The sequence below is a fragment of the Pungitius pungitius genome, chromosome 14 (genome assembly GCF_949316345.1).
Source record: "Pungitius pungitius chromosome 14, fPunPun2.1, whole genome shotgun sequence".
Classification (NCBI taxonomy): domain Eukaryota; kingdom Metazoa; phylum Chordata; class Actinopteri; order Perciformes; family Gasterosteidae; genus Pungitius; species Pungitius pungitius.
Window position 1 is genome coordinate 10,532,688 of NC_084913.1, and position 16,149 is coordinate 10,548,836.

At 43.0% G+C, this 16,149-nt stretch overlaps 1 protein-coding gene across 2 annotated transcripts in view; it reads left to right on the forward strand.

Moving 5' to 3' along the window:
- Positions 1-3,748: 3,748 nt before the first annotated feature.
- The window catches only part of cdin1 (CDAN1 interacting nuclease 1), a 49,353-nt gene continuing 36,952 nt past the window's right edge, over positions 3,749-16,149 (forward strand). Inside the window, exons 1-4 of one of the 2 annotated variants that reach the window (XM_037486422.2) lie at positions 3,750-4,250; positions 13,232-13,277; positions 14,241-14,305; positions 15,126-15,186. In XM_037486422.2, coding sequence (XP_037342319.2) covers positions 4,144-4,250; positions 13,232-13,277; positions 14,241-14,305; positions 15,126-15,186 — 279 coding nt within the window. In that variant the 5' untranslated portion in view covers positions 3,750-4,143. Of the gene's footprint in view, positions 4,251-13,231; positions 13,278-14,240; positions 14,306-15,125; positions 15,187-16,149 lie in introns of both variants that reach the window. The other variant, XM_037486423.2, reaches the window with a different exon arrangement.

Here is a 16,149-nt window from a genome sequence, read left to right on the forward strand (position 1 = left end):
AGAGCACAGCGTGAGCCTCGGCAGCAGAGCTAGGTGGAGAGGCCAGACCAGACACAAGCTGCATCCACACGTCTGTGTGTGTGTGTGTGTGTGTGTGTGTGTGTGTGTGTGTGTGTGTGTGTGTGTGTGCTGGTGGGTGCCTGTGCGTGTCGGACACACAAAAACCTGAACGGGCACGCAAACATGGGTTAACTTCGGTCTCATGCACACATGCACACATGCACACGCAACCACTCAGACACACACACACACACACACCTCGTGGAGTTAAAAAGCCATTAAAGTGTTGCCTTTTTTTAGGTTCATGACGAGATAATTAGAATTCAGTATATGGAGCCACTGGTGAGATTACAGCTTTGTGAAATTGCGCTTCATTTTGAACTTGCATAAAGTCTCAACCCAATTATCTGCAGTTAAAATGGCTTAGTGAGGCTCCAAACTGTGACTGACAAAAAATACAGACAAGCCCAAAAAAAGTTTCCTTTATAGATAAAAGTGATTATATCGCCCAGAATTTCCGAAAAGGGGAAACTTCTTTTCCATGCATCATTCAAACCAAATAATTGCATTTGGATGATATAAATGTATCTTAAAAGTGTTTGTATATTTTGAAATATTTCTAAAAACACATGATTCTCGAAATAAGATACCTTACTTTCTTAAAAAAACACAATGGTTTAATTTTCCATCAGGGCAGTGTAATCAGTGCTAAATAAAATAAGAAGTTGGGCTGACAGGGGAGATGGGGGGGAGGGGCAGCGGGGGGGCGGGTAATGAGGAGAACATGTTTGTTCTTTCCTCTTCCTCTGTCATGCTGTTGGGTTATCCTTGATTGACGCAGCGTTAACGGTCTGGCCAAAAACGAGGCAGATCCAGCGACATAGGCTGAACGGCAGCATGTGCAGCCACCTCCTCGGACATGCAAATTGCACCGGGGCAACCCGTTGACTATGATTAATGAGGCCGGGCTGCAGCCTTTGTTTCCTCGTGCAGCCGTTTAGAGTGAAATACAATCCCAAAATATTATCAGTCCCCTGTTAATCCTGTAAATACGTTCACATTGCAAATGTGTGTCTGATTGCCCATATGAGCGTGTTTGTGTGTGTGTGTGTGTGTTTGTGTTTTATTGGGTTGAGCACAATTGCTTTTAATTACATGTCCGGTAATTAAATTCATTAAAGGATAATAAAATAAATGGAAGAAAAACAGCTTTGAAAGCTGGGCTGAAACACATGTGTCTTGTCTCCTGTGATGTAAAATATGGATGTTGGATTTTCAGGGGCAGTCATGCTGTTCAGGGGGGAAAGCATGAATCTGATACCTTGCTAATACTACAGGCATTTCCTGGTTATGGGTTGCCTCATGTTTAAACTGTGATTTTTAGAGTTCAGATCCCAGACTCCCTGAAGATTGGAGAGCAATTCTGTGGTGCAGAAGAGTGAAGTCACTGACTTCACAAGTGAAAAAAAAAAAAAGAAACATTATGACAGTAATGCTAAGGATCTTGTGTAACACAATGCTCTCTATGTATGGTGAGTAATATCACTGGATAAGTAAAAGAGGGACTAATGTGCCAGACATTGGATGGCTGGCAATTTCCTTAAACTGTGTGATGAGAAAAGGAAATTACGCAACCTAAAATATCTTACATTCAACGACTGAAGAGGCTGTTGATGAAAAGCTATTTCTCACACGCACATTTTCCCTCTGCTGCAAGCAAAATGTAAACGCTTCCCAAGTATTAAGGTATATACGTGTCATTAGCAGCAGAGTGCTTAGCTCTACAATGGTGTGCCGAGAGCAGTGGAGCAGAGATCAGTGCAGCGTCTCTTGGATATCAGAGGGAGACATCCTTTGTAAATTCATCTCCCACTGTGAGCACGCTTCACAGCTGGTTAACGGCACTGTGTGTACAACTGCCCTGTTTACACTCAGCCTCAGAAGCTCTCGTCTTTTCCCGTGCATCCTTCCCCAGTATCCTCTCCATCGCCCTGCCATCTCCTTCAGCCCCCATCCCAGCCCACTGCGGCTCTCATAGCCATCAAAGATGCATAAAAATGGATTTGATGCAAGGGTGTGTGCGTGTGTGTGTGTGTGTGTGCTCGCTCGCACAGACCCACACAGAAGTAGACGCATACTCACAACAAAGCCTCTGATCCCCTCGCTTTTGGGGCCATTACAGTACACTGCCTTCCAACCCCTTCTCTGATTTTTATCTTTTTATACCATCACATTACACTGATCCTTTTATACCTATTACACACGCGGCTCCCCACCAAACCCCCTGATCCTCTGATACCTAGATGAGTAAACGGCTCCTCCTGCCCCTGACCTCAGCCCTTTGTAGCAATCAAACCAGACTTCCTCAGAGGCCCTGATCTTATCTGGCCATAGCAATCCCACTACACAGCTCCCTTTTGTAGGCAGCACAGAGCGCTGAGCCCTTTCAGACCCAGGGACAGTGCTGGTGCACACACAGCCCGAGACCTCAGCCCATCTCAGGCATCATACTACACTGCCCGACAACAATGAGCTCTATTTTCTGACGCATCACAGGTCAGATGGAGCCTTTCTGCTCACCGATGCATTGTTCACCCACAATGGAGGAAATCAGCAATGTTGTTGTCAAAAGAATGTCTGACTCTAGCAGAGAATGGTTTGATGTAGTCATAGGCTGGCAGAGGAATGAGGCCAAATTTGTTTTTGGAAAAAAAACAGCAGAAATACCTTCCCTGCATTGGTCTGTTAAGATAGAAAGTAAAAGACGACTGTTAAGCAGAGACTAATTACACAACAATACCATTCGACAATGTTATTGATCTCAAGGGAATGTATTCGACAATTAGGTCTGAAACCTCCTCTTAGTCCTCTAAAATCTACACTGTAGTATAATAGGGAATGATCACATCAAATCGTTAATGGACAATTTACTATTTTTCTTTAAAGATCTGCTTGCATTTCAAACTATTATATATTTTAATTGAAATGCAAGCCGTTTGGAGAGCACATGTATCCTTAATAAATTGAGCATTATTCCTGTATGTTTTCCAAGCCTTTTCTACAGAAGTACGTAATCACCTTTGGCTGAATTCACATATTTCTGCCAAAGGCATTTAAAGCACTACCTTCACTGGTTAGGTGAAAGGTATTGATGATTGTGGGAACCGGCAGCTGGGGATATCAAAATATTGCTGTATCTTGGAAATTATTATTAAGGAAAACCCAAACCAATATGTTCTCAAGGAAGTAATATTTCTATTTGCAAAGGTAAAAGAATAAATTATATAAATATGAATGATGATCTGAGCAGTGGAATTTGGTATACTTTATTTCATTCAAGGAAAAGTAAAGCAAGCAGGGCCTCTCTGTTAAGATTTGCAGTTGTTTCAAAGATAAAAGAGGCAGCATCTCTCAGAGAAGGCTGTCAAAAGGCTTAATTTATGTAAAAATGTAAACAAACACATAAGTACATTTGTGTCTAATAAACGATTATTTACATAAATTTATTCGAGCTGTCTCCTACACATAGACACACAACAGAGAGACGCTCCCTCCTGGCTGTAATGTTTTTGTAAATGTATTTTCTGTCGGACTGTGGTTAAGTTTCCTTTTGCATATAACAGGAATCCAGTGACGCTTCGGGGATGAAGTAAATAAGCAGCGAGCCTCAGCTGGCGCTCCGCCTTCTCACTGCCAAGGAACCAATCACCTGCTGTTATACTCAACTTCCAGAACGAATCGACCAATCAAACCACTCCTCACACAAAAGCCCTTCCTTCAAGCTCGCTAGCGGGAAGCTGCAATCGAGAAGTGTACAGCAGGAATGAATGGTAAACAACCCGTTTAGGTGTTATTTATCGCTCTACAACACTATTTTAAAGGCCAATGCATACAGAAGGCCTTCGGTAACGTACGAAAAGGAGACGAAAGCGTTCATTTTCCGCGCGTTTGTTGTGTCGTGTTAGCCACCACACAAAGCTAATATTGGTTAGCAAGGCAGGTGACGTTACAGCTGTTTTCTGGCTGTCAGTCGCCCCACGTTGTTCACCTCTGGAACTCAGACCGCCACGGAAGCGTCAAACTCTCACTTCGTGTTTGCACAGATAGATACAGTCACAGTCACACGCTTACCATAGTAATCAAATGACAATGAGGCTGTCCCGAGCTGAATATAAAGAGATCGTGAGATGCACCGATCAACTGAGACCCACGCGCCAATGTATGAAGACGCTGAAAGAAAGATTCCCAAAGTGAGTACTTAAGCACTGTACACTTCCTTTACATTGCCGGATGTGTTGTGTGTAAGTTTCCTACTCACCGTGTGTGTTTATATTTGGCTAGAGGGTAAAAACACCAAACTGATGTCCACAAGTATCTTTTATTAATTGAACAAATACAAATAAAAATGTGATCACATAAACATGTAGATATGTACATATTGCAATGAACACACTTAAGTAACAACTTCATCAATTCCCAATAGCATTATAATTTATTTTCATTCCTTTTTCTTTTCTACCTCCCCTATTTGGATATTTAGAAACTCATTTAATCCACCACTTTTGATCTCTAATTAATTCCACACAGGTTTCTGTTTTGAGCTTCCACCACAGCGTTAGCCAATGTTTTGCCATGCAGTGGCTGCACGTCCAGAAATCGAAGCGCGAGGTTAATGGTTGTGTTTGCCTTTCTCCTTGACACTGAGGGCCCTCGCTTTATTGAACGTAACATGTGTAATCCCCCGAGGCCAACAGGACAGCGTGGCTGATCCCGCCGAGGTCACTTACAAAGTCGTATGTATTTGGAGCTTCCTACTTCCATTGTGCCCTAATCACCAATCTAGAAGGAGCTATTGGGTCCCCAAAGGGGACGCGGAGAAGCTCGAGCGAGGCTTTGTTCTTATTGTCAGAATTTTACAGTATATGTCATGCGCATAGAGTTCATCCAATATCCTGTATGTATAGGCCCAACACTAGGGGGTCTTTCTCCTGTTTATTTTGAGTTTCCTGTCTCCTTTCGGTTTCCTACTTTCTTTACCAAAGAGTCCACATGCCAGTTTTTTGAAAAGTGTTACTGGTGGGTGTATAATTAAAGAAAAACAAGGGGGTGTTTTTATTCCAATAATTTTGTAAGATCTCTTTCTCTCCCTCTCACTCCCGGAGGTGCTGGCTCTTTTGTTTAGTCTCGCTGGTTATTGTTATCATTTTGTTCGCCCAAACCAATCTTGGGGAGGCCCTCGCTCTTTTCAAAATCCCTGAGTCTCGTCACTGGACCCGACAGACAGACAGGCACGGCAGCAGTGTTTTCACAGCCTGCGAAATTATTCTGGTTGTCCAATCAGCTGAGCCGGGCTCTGGAGGGCTAGTGATTGGACTGGCAGGAAATCAGGCTCTTAAGACATAACATATCGACTAGGCCATCCATCATCTCTTAGCATGCGCTCAGGCACGGCAGTCAGCCACCCCCGCCCCACACCCCCTCCTGTCCCTTTGGACTGTGTGGGAGCCCTGCCACTGCGTAAATATTGGCCAGGCGGAGGTTGGCAAGCTGGGGGGGGGGGGGGGGAGTAGTAAGACGGGAGGAGGGGGGCGCTAGGGGTTTGTTGTGGACGAGGCGGCTCTCTCTCTCTCCGACTATAATGCTCACAGAGATAGAAAAGACAGGTATCTGGATTTCACATCATTTCACTTGGCATGGGTCTATTTCCAAAGGATGCGACCAACGTCGAGTGTAGGCCGTAGATATTTTGCTGTCCACCCGTGTCATGAGCTTCTGTAGTTTTTTGACTGGAATGTGTCCCATTTTTGTTGCTGTGGACACACTTTTTATTTTGTTAAATGCTCAATTGAGCATAACACAATTTATTATATTTGTATGTATTTGTACATCTATCCAATCAAGCTAATGGAATTGTGAGCTAGGAAATTTACGATGATGGAATTTACCCTTAATTGCGAGGGGAATATAATTTGGTATTATCCGTTATTGACTTTAAATGAAATCATATTGCGATGATATGGTTCCGTGTTAACATTTTCCTTTAAATTTGCTGACTAAATTAATGTTTCTTAGCACTTTCTAATTAAAACGTAATATTGCAAGAAGTTATAAGATTTGTGTATTTCTGCATTGTATTAAACATCCTATTATAAATCAACTCACATTTCCCCATGTCCTGACTTAAACCCATTCTTTATCAGTATCACAATTTCTTTTCTGACTCTATTTTAGTTAATTATCGGCCATTCTTTTAATCAACCAATTCATTTTGCATGACAATCATTTCTATCAATATGAATACATATTGTCCTCAAATCTCTGAATGCTGCTTTGTGTTCAAACCCATTTTGTAATCATTGGTGTTGAACGAGGACCTAAAGGGAGGAAAATTTAAACTTTGAACAAAATGACTGTTAAAGGCCATTTCAAGGCAATTTCCACGGAAAGTCTGTCCGTCTTTCTGTTGTACTGTGAGTCTGGGTGGTGGGAGGAGAGAGGGAGTGTCCCACGGACCCACAGAAAGAGAGAGAGATGTGATGTGGAGCCCCTCATCTGTAACGGCCGCATAACACAGATGTTGGGAGTCATCTGTCAGCCTGGCCTCTCTTGCCGGGCCCGAGCTGCTCTGGGGGGGGGGGGGGGTGGGGGGGACGAATTGGACACGGTGCTGTCACTTTTTACCCCCACTCACAATGCAGGGACATGCAAATATCAACCCCCATTCTAGCCGTCTCTTCCTTGCCCTCAGCGAGCCACAGTGTCCTGTCTAGTATCTGGACTGCGGCTAGCCAGCATAGGGGGGGGGGTGGGGGGGGCTCATCACAGGTTGGTGTGGGGGAAAAAAATGTGACATCAGTCCCATCAGGTCCCTCTCTTGCCACGTATTAGAATTGGAAATGATGGGCTGCTCTCTGAGGCCTTGCATGGCTTCCCTCGGGTGCAGAGGGGGACCCCGGTCTTTCCACCCTTTGTCCCCAGAGAGAGTCGGTGTAAGCAGGGCGAGAAAAGGAGGGAGGGAGAATGAGAGTCCTCTGTGTCCCTCTGTGCTGTATTATGAATGAATTTGGATGTAATGATGACCCGCCCCCCCCCCCCGTCTTCAAAACGCCATTCAGCTCACTCCTCATATGGCTTTCACAGTCCTGAAAGTGGGAGGGTGTGCAGGAAGGGGGAGATGCCTCTGTTTTTTGGGAAAAGCTTCAAAAGTAAAGTGTGAAGCGTCCCTCCCCTTTAAACACACCCCTCTCTCTTTTACTCTCTCTCTCACACACACACACACACACACACACACACACACACACACACACACACACACACAGATCTCCCTGGTGAGGAGTCCCTGAACGTTTTTCGAATCGGGCCCTAATGTGCCGTTTTCATCAGCACTGAGGCGGGCTGCAATATGGTGCCGGGGCTCGCTCTGGGAATATGAATGTTGATTAAGCATGCGTTCAGCCTTTTGAAATTCTGAAGAAGTGTCAGAATAATGGATGTTGAGCAAATGTCAAGCATTTGTTAATTTCTCTGTTATTTGGGGTTTATCTAGCATGATCTTTGGAAGGAAAGCATGGGGCAGGGTTGTTGTGGCATGTGCCATTGATATGGTGATTTCTTGGCATCAGACACTTTGTTTTTGATGGTAATATCCAGACCCGGGACGAAGCTTAGGGACCTGGTCATTGATTATTTATTGTGGCGGTTGTTTTTACATGCTGGATAAAGCTTAGGATTTGACAACAGGCACGATGCATTAAACTGTCGAGCTCTTTATACATTTAGTTAAACTTTATAGCTCATTAGCTCAAAAAAAATACTCAGATATTATGATTTCAAAAAAACATTTTTGTTTTATTCCTTTTTATCAAACTATGTTTTACAGTGCAGAGCTGCATTTTGGAAGTTCATTTACAGTTTTTTTTAAATTTTTTACTCTTTTTAATATGCCCAAAATGCCCCAATTGTGGACCCACCTTTTTACAGAGCTGAGGGGGGCAAAGTTTGTAATATAAAAAAGCTCTAAACAGTGCTGGTGCTGAATGCCAGTCGGAGCATTGCCACATTTAACTTCCATCCCCACTATTGTCTCTTTTGAATGGTGCGATACTACTGTGTTTTTTGTTTTTCTTGGTAGCCTGGAAGTGGCAATGACATCCCCTGACAGCCTGGGGGTGGGGGGGGACCCTCCGGTGCATGGCCTCACACTTCTGGTCCGTCCCCCCCCCCCCCCCCCCCCCCATTTTGAACGGAACACAAACTGGCAGTTGAAGCTTAGGGGTACAACCCTTGCAGGCCAAGAGGACGGCAAACTAATTCCACAGCTTTATGTGGTTAGACGAGCATCGGAACGGGGTGAAGGGATGAATGAGGTCTTAGCAGAGCAAGGAAATGCAGAAAGGAGAGAAGCTGTGCTACGTTCACTACTTCATGGCAGGGCAAGGAGTCCGTGAATAATAGATGCAATCAATTACTTGATTAGGAAGCCCAGGAAGGACTACCATCTCCACATATCTTAGGGACGCTGTCAAAGCGCGCTCCGTACAGTAGATTGTAAAGCCTTTTTCCGCTCATTGGGCTAAAAAAAAAAAAAAAAAAGCCCTGAGCTAAGCAGCCATGTTGTTTAATAAGCGATGGCAACACCAAATAACATGTTTGTGTTATTGACACAGGAATGTAGTTTATTGTGAGGAATATCATTATAATAATATAGTTTATTGTGACCTATCATCCCCCACCCCCCCCCCCCCCCCCCCAAACGCCCACAGAGGGAAAACGGCGCAGTTCAGCGGGGCAGCGGTGGCCGAGTCTCTGGCCCCGGGTTCTCTTTCCATACTGGGATCAATTGCAAAAGAAGAATGAAACAAATTGCCCAGAATGGTACAAGTTCCCCAGCCACGCTTGGGGGGGGGGGGGGGGGGGAGGCAATTGGTCAGCATAATGTGTTTCTTTGCCAGACCAGTGGACGCTGGCCACTTGACAGTCAACACGGACCTCATTTTTGATTTCCACGAGAATTTGCAGAAGCAACGGTGACAATAATTACACTTTAACAATGGCTACTGAAAATGATAGTTTTAACATGTTTTGTCACACAGAGAGTCATGGAGACCTTCCAGCTTTCAAGTGGGATCACAATTAAGGTGGTGATTGTGGGGCCTTTCCCGCTCCTTTTGCCACCATTACACAGCAGATCTGACATCTCTGGGCACCTCAGCAGACAGAAATTTAAAAGATTGTAATAACGCGTAGAGAGAGCTTTGTAGAGGTCATATTTTTCATCAATTAGGGAAAATGGTAGGGAGTAAGATGCTCTGTTGTGCTTATGCTAAAGCCGTTTCTATCCACAGTCCCCCCCCCCCCCCCCCCCAGGCCTGTAGGTCTGTGGCTCTGGCCTTCTGCAGAGACAGTTGGGGAAGTAGTGGAATTTACTCCACTTTACTCCAATCTTTCTTCAGTTATGGTCAAAATACAATATCCAGTGTACCGTTTGTTTGTTGGACAAAAGTATACATTGCTGCAACTCCAGTAAATACCATGAATGTTGTTGCATTGACTGTAATCGGAAAAACGGCTTTAAAGTTGTTTTGCAGTGGGGGGAGGAAGTAAAACTAATCTGAACTGTAAACACGTGTGCTCATTGTGCAAGTATTTGTATGAAGCTACATGACACACTGAGATTTTTGTTTGTTTCTATCCCTTGTCACAATACATCACATTTATACATTACCCCGTAAAGATCCTCTTTTTGGTACACATTTGTTTTGGTGCTGATGACGGTAGGCTTAGCTGAGAAACAGATGTTAGCATTTTGCCTATCAGCATGTGTAATTAGCAGCATTTGCATATCCAGAGTGTTTAACCCACATTCAGCTGTTTTTCACTTTACAAAATATTGATCCATCCAGGAAAATGCATGCATAATATTTTACTGTCAGTAACCTTGCTTAAACAAAATGAAGTATGCTAGGGTAACGTTAGCTAAAAATGAAAGTAACACAGAGTGGGTGACAATAGATCCAGGTGTGGAGACGAAGCAATGTATCCATACACTTTTGTCAGAGTGAACCATTTCATCCGTGTCATTCCCTTTTCTTGTCTAAATGGCTTCATCACCATTAGTAAAAATATGTGCTACGCCTTAATTAGCCAGCTCCATGCCCTGAAGAGTCGCGCCATGCAACACTCTCTGCATGCAGATCCACCAAATGCTAGATACTGTCACAGCATATGATACCAATGTCATTAGCCAGGTGGCTTTCATTACCTAAATTACATCTATTGTTTATGATTCATTATTGGTAAATAGGAAGATTTTGAATATAATTGATCGCTGGTATTTCCCCCATCTCCTATTAATTAGGTTGATGGTAATTTGTGGGATTTTTGCTTCTGCCTTCTATGGAATGCTTTCGACACACTCTGAATGCACGAGGAGATTCAAACATGAAATTGTCAGATTCATAACCAGTGGATAGCCTAACTTAATAGAGCCTAAAGCACTGGCCAGACAAGCATACCAGCCCAGTGACAAAGTGAAAGTCCCTAATTGTTTTTAATTTAATCTGCTGCTTTACTATTTTGGGTGCCAGTTCATATTAATGCTCTGTCTTATGTTGTGAGGAAGGGTAATTAGGTTTAGAGTGAATGATTCCCTAACCACTCTTCTGTCTCCCAACCTTCTGTTTCTCCATGTTCCAGATTATATCCAAGTCGGGGAGAGTTTTAGTTTTTTCTGACCCACATAAAGGGCAATGTAAAGATGTGCTTCAGTGTCCCAGACCCTCTGAAATGTTTGTTTGTGTTTATACATTTCAACCATTTAACACATACGTATATGTTTATATGAGATTGATGAACTTAGTTGTTTACAGTCATCTTACGGATGATTCGTCCCTCTATGTGCAGATACCTTCTCTCCCAGAATATCAGATCTGGCATTTATTTTAAATAAATTATTTTTATAAAATGCATTACCTTGTTATCTTTGTCTTATATGTAAATATCATATCAAAGTTAAAAAAAATTCATACAGAAATCCCTTCTCATAATGTGCACCAATCTAAATAAAATGCTGCTCATTAGCTTTTTTTTTAGTACCAAAAGTGGCAGAGAGGGATTGATCTGGGTTTGGAATATTCAGTTAATTTATATTTATAGCCAGTGAGAGAGGACTGAGTGCTTATGATGCCGGTTTTATAAGGCAAGCTGGTGGATGTGTTACATCTACTGTGCAATTAGGCAGATCAGATACCCAATGCAAGGCTCCATATTTAAGCATGAAGTGAGAACACTGGGCCCAGGAGAGCACAGATATACATTAATGCAAAGTCTGCCATAGGTTACTATTAATGCTGATTTAATGGAGAAAAAGCCAACGTACACTATCAGAGCAACAGACTATAAAATGCCTATAACTCTTTCTTCTGTTCCAGGTATTCAGCCTCATCTATTTACATTTCTCTGCACTTTCAAAATCGTTTTCTAATCCTCAATATTCAGACTTGAGTCTTTTTCAGCGTTTATGACGCCTGTGTCCAGATTTGATGTTGCCTAAAACTGATTGAGGTCAGAAAGAAAAAACTAAACTCCCTGAAGTTTTTAGTATTTTTGAAACCGATATGTTTTCCCAGATATTTAGAGCAGTTTATGTCCCTTTAAAGTTAACAGGGTATAGATTTAGCAATTAGGCGGTAATCATGCTTATTACAGAGAGTAATCCATTTAAAACCTAACAGATGTCTGTTCCTATACGGGGATCCTGATGGTCCCATGCCAACAATAAGGCCGTAATGTTGTTGAAATGCTCAGGTGCAAGGTTGAAGTGTGGAAGAATTTTTTTTTTTTTTCCCTCAAGTGTCCACATGTTGACAGTTGACCACTTAATGGCCCTCTTAATTGCACTGGCCCCTATGTCCCCAAGCATCATTGTAAATGAATGCTGAGGTAGGAGTGAGAGTCCCCCCCCCCCCCCCCCCCACCCCCTTCTCCGTTGCTTCAAACATTTGTCCGTTCACTCTTTCACAAGACAAGACTCATCTATTTGATGGTTCGTGCTCCACAGAGCTGAGAATTAGCTTTTCTCCACCCAACTCTTCTTAAAAGTGGCATCTGGAGAACCCGATACGACGTCTTTGCTGGGTCAAGTCATTAAAAACTATTCCTGTGGTTGAAATGTTTTTATTAAGATACGGTCACAGGCTGAGACTCCAGACAGAAATAGATAGATGTTGACAACCTATGTGAACTCCATATTTCAATGCAGATTTGAAGCTTCTGCTTCTCGTCAGTATTTACATACCCTTCCCACGTGGCTTTCAGTGAAAAGTCCAGTACATTTCACAATCAAGCGTACTGGGAGCAGTATATCGAGACGCAAAACTACCCAACGCCGTGGCAGAGCCCTCACTGTACGTGTGGTTTGTGTTCCCACTGATATGCAGATTACAATATTATCCCTTCACCGCTTTAAATATCTTCGACCCAAATGATGGGGTGGGAGTTGGAGAGGGGTATCAAAGGGGTACGGTGAGTTTCCCAGGTTTGCCTCTCTGCCGGGTTGCTTGACATGGTGAGCTGGTGATGTACGTAACTCATGGCAACCCGTGGAATTGACCCACTCTTCTGCGCTCCAGCTTCCTGGAGTGAAAGTTTCCATTTTCAAAGCCCATCCGATGCAGTGCGAGTGCTCCAGAGGGTCCACGTGTGAGGCTCTGACAGTGATGCTTGAAAACTTTCTCCTACCTCTGTGTTGCGACACCGCTCGGGCAAACTGATACACAATCCCACAGTGGTCCATCGCAAAGAGACATCGACCAAACCAGGGAGTGTTTCATGCCAATGGATGCTATCTTTCTCTCAGCGATTGGCCTTGAATCCATTCAATAATTTGCATGAGCGTCATTCATTTCCCTCCAATTTTGCCATATTCTGTTTGGATGTAATTGAATGCACACGGGGAACGAGGAATATGGTATGTGGGAAAGAAGAGAGTAATGAACGGCTTCGGATCTCTTACACAACACCCAACCTTCCCCTTTCTCCCACCCCCACGCCGTCGTGGAAGGAATCCTTTGTCAGAGGTGTTCATCTGGAACAACTTTGCCACACTTGTTTTCATGTTCTTTTAGATTACAGGGCAGCTGGCCCCGTCTTTGAAGCTCCCCCCCCCCCTCTCCCTTTGTCTCTGTGCAATGCACTCTGGTAATTAACTTTGTCCTTCTTTTATTTGTTCCAGTCACTCGCAGTCCACTCTTCTGAGCATCTTCTCCCTGGAGTACCAGGTTAGAAGTTTTCTTCCTTTGTGAGCCCTGACAGGTGCCTAATTGAATGATGAATGTCCCTTTATTTCTTTGTAATTGAACTGCCAGCTCTCTGATTGGTTTGGAGGATGCCCCTCCCCCCCCCCGCGCTCCACCACCTCCTCCTCACGTTCACGTTGAGGGCCATGCCCGAGCCTCGGTGGATGTCTGCCAAGCCTTCCCATCCATCTGTCTAATAACATCTAGCCCCTGCTTATTTGGTGGACCTGTAATAAATTATGCTAAACCATTATTATTCTGACAATAATAATTTCCCTGTGTAGTGCGGCTGCGTGTGCTAAATGTTTGCTGACTCGCACTGTCACTGCCGCTTTCCACGGCTGACAGCGGATGATGATAAATGGGCGCTGCCGCCAGTGGCAGAAGGCAGCACAGGCAGAAAATGGAGTCATTTATCATCCTCCTGACAGGTGCCAGTCACACTGCCTGTCTCGGCGGAATTACATTTTCTGCGTGTGGTAGTTTTTAAATAAGTTGTTTTTTAACCAATGCTCTTCCTCTTTTATCCCTTGTCCTCCTCCTTCTCGCGGGAGATTGCAATTGAATTGCATGGAAATGTCAGGGTTGCCTGGAATGTGGAATGGGGTCATTGTTTGATCGAAAAAAGGGGAAATGAATATATGGTTTGAGTGAGGGGGGAGAGGAGGTTGGGGTTAAACAAGGTTGTCTTGGCATGCTTTTTTCCCCCCAGCAAAGCTATTGAAATTAAATCACTGTGACCTGAGATCTTTTGCACTCGTTCATATACAACAGCGCAGGAAAGAGGAGTTTAAGCTCAACCAGTCTGCGTTTTATTCTTATTTAGATAAACTGGAAAAATCTAAGTGCTAAAGCTTTTGCCTCCGAGCGGTGTAAATAATGGAGTTGTATGAAAATACACCTTATTATTAATATTACATGTATTATTACATTTGTCTTTGAAAGAAACGAACCAAACGAACTTTCTCGAGACACCACGCACCAGAAGTCATCGACAGCCACTACCAGAGGTACTGTACTACTTTATATTGCTTTCATTTCGCTCAGCTCTCTCCATCACTCTTTTTCTCTTTCATTTTATTTTTCTTCTTTACAAAACCTTCTCCCGCTCTTGTGTGCTACCTTTGTCTAAACCACCCTGTGACTGTGGACGGGACTGGCCAAAGTCATGGAGTAGGTGGGCCACCATGACAGATATAATCTCCCCCAAACAAATCACCACCCTCAGGATTCATTCCAGACCTCCACTTGCACCTGCTAAGCAAAAGCTCTGCTCTCCGTGTCAAATTCAAAACAAAAAAAATAAATATATAACCAGCCGTTGGACATTTGCCTTACACGGGCTTATGATGGGATGATTATCTGTAATTCAATGAATGTGGATAAATAAAAAAATAAAAAAAGGAAAAAACAGGCTTTAGGGGAGAAACCTCTTTGCATATTGCAATTAGCCTTTATCTAGCATATTAGGCCATTGTTCTGGGGAAAACAAGGCTGGGTAATGCACTTCTAATCCACTTACGACAACAAACCTCAGAGACGATCTGGGTAAGATCAGAGGGGAGCTGCAGTTTCAGCTGGCGGGGGAAGAAAGGCTTTTTGGGCGGCAGGGGTTAACTAACTATCACCATCATCTGGCTTCAAGGAAATTTGAATCCCTTCAAGCAGTGCTGTTTTAACCGCAACGGGCCTGCCATATGCCACCCAGGGCAAAGTCATCAGGGACATTAGCATGTCTTGGCTAGCCTGGTCTTGTCCCCTCGACCCTTCTGTCTGCCTTTTGTGGGCCTTTCCTTTTCACTGCTGTTGTTGTGCTTTGTTATAATAAAGGTATCTAAGTGAGGCGAAAGCACACCCCGCTGCTCCTGTGCTGCTGGAATTGGCCAATAAGGTAATGACAAACTTTTTTTTCTTTTATTTCCTCCCTTTATTTTCCTCTTTCTTATCACTTTCTTATTATTTTCCTCTTTCTTATCATTTTTGAAAGAAAAAAAAAAAGAAAATGGTTCCATGCAATTTATGCCCACTTTCTTTCTATAGATAGAAAGATAGAAATTGGCTGCATTTTGGGATTTTCTCCCTTGGCTGTTAGTCATTATTAAAATTGGTAAATTGGTCTGCTCCATTATCAATTATTTAATATAATTATCCCTCACCTCCATTAAGCAGATGTTGAAATGCTTTTTCTGTTTTATTATGTTATTCTTTAAATTGCACTTCAGACAAAGTTGTCCCAAACTGCGGACAGGTGAGGGCTGGGTCATTGGTTAATTCTTCTATTCAAGCCTTGTTTACCTTAGGTGGTGACTGCAGGATTTGTCCTCTGGTTGATGTCTCTGCAAATTCTAACTGCACAAAGGTTATAATAATAAATAGAATATGTGAACTTGGCACAAAATCGAAACTCGAATAGATACTGAATTGTTTTGACATATATATTTAATTTTGTTATTTGTCATTAAACACATTGTTGGTCTTTTTGTGTTTCCTCCTATTTTGGTTGTTAGAATAAGCTGCGTACAATTTTAAAATCTATGAATGTCGATTTGAGTGTTTGTGTTTACACCACACAACAAGATTTGAGGGTTTTTTAATCTAAAATCAGAGTAGTTCAAATGCATTAGTGGCACCTCAAAGCTAACTGCCATTATTCATTCTCCATTTAATTGACACATGATTTTTTTTTTCTCCAAAGGATTAAATTCCGCTCCGAGATAACTGTCTGTGAACCATTTAACTGTCATTTTAATATGCTACTTAACATTTAAACCAAGCACTCATGGTCTCCCAGACCGCTAATTGATGTAGTTTCATCCCTTTATGAGACAATATATCTCCAACAGAGGGAAATGAT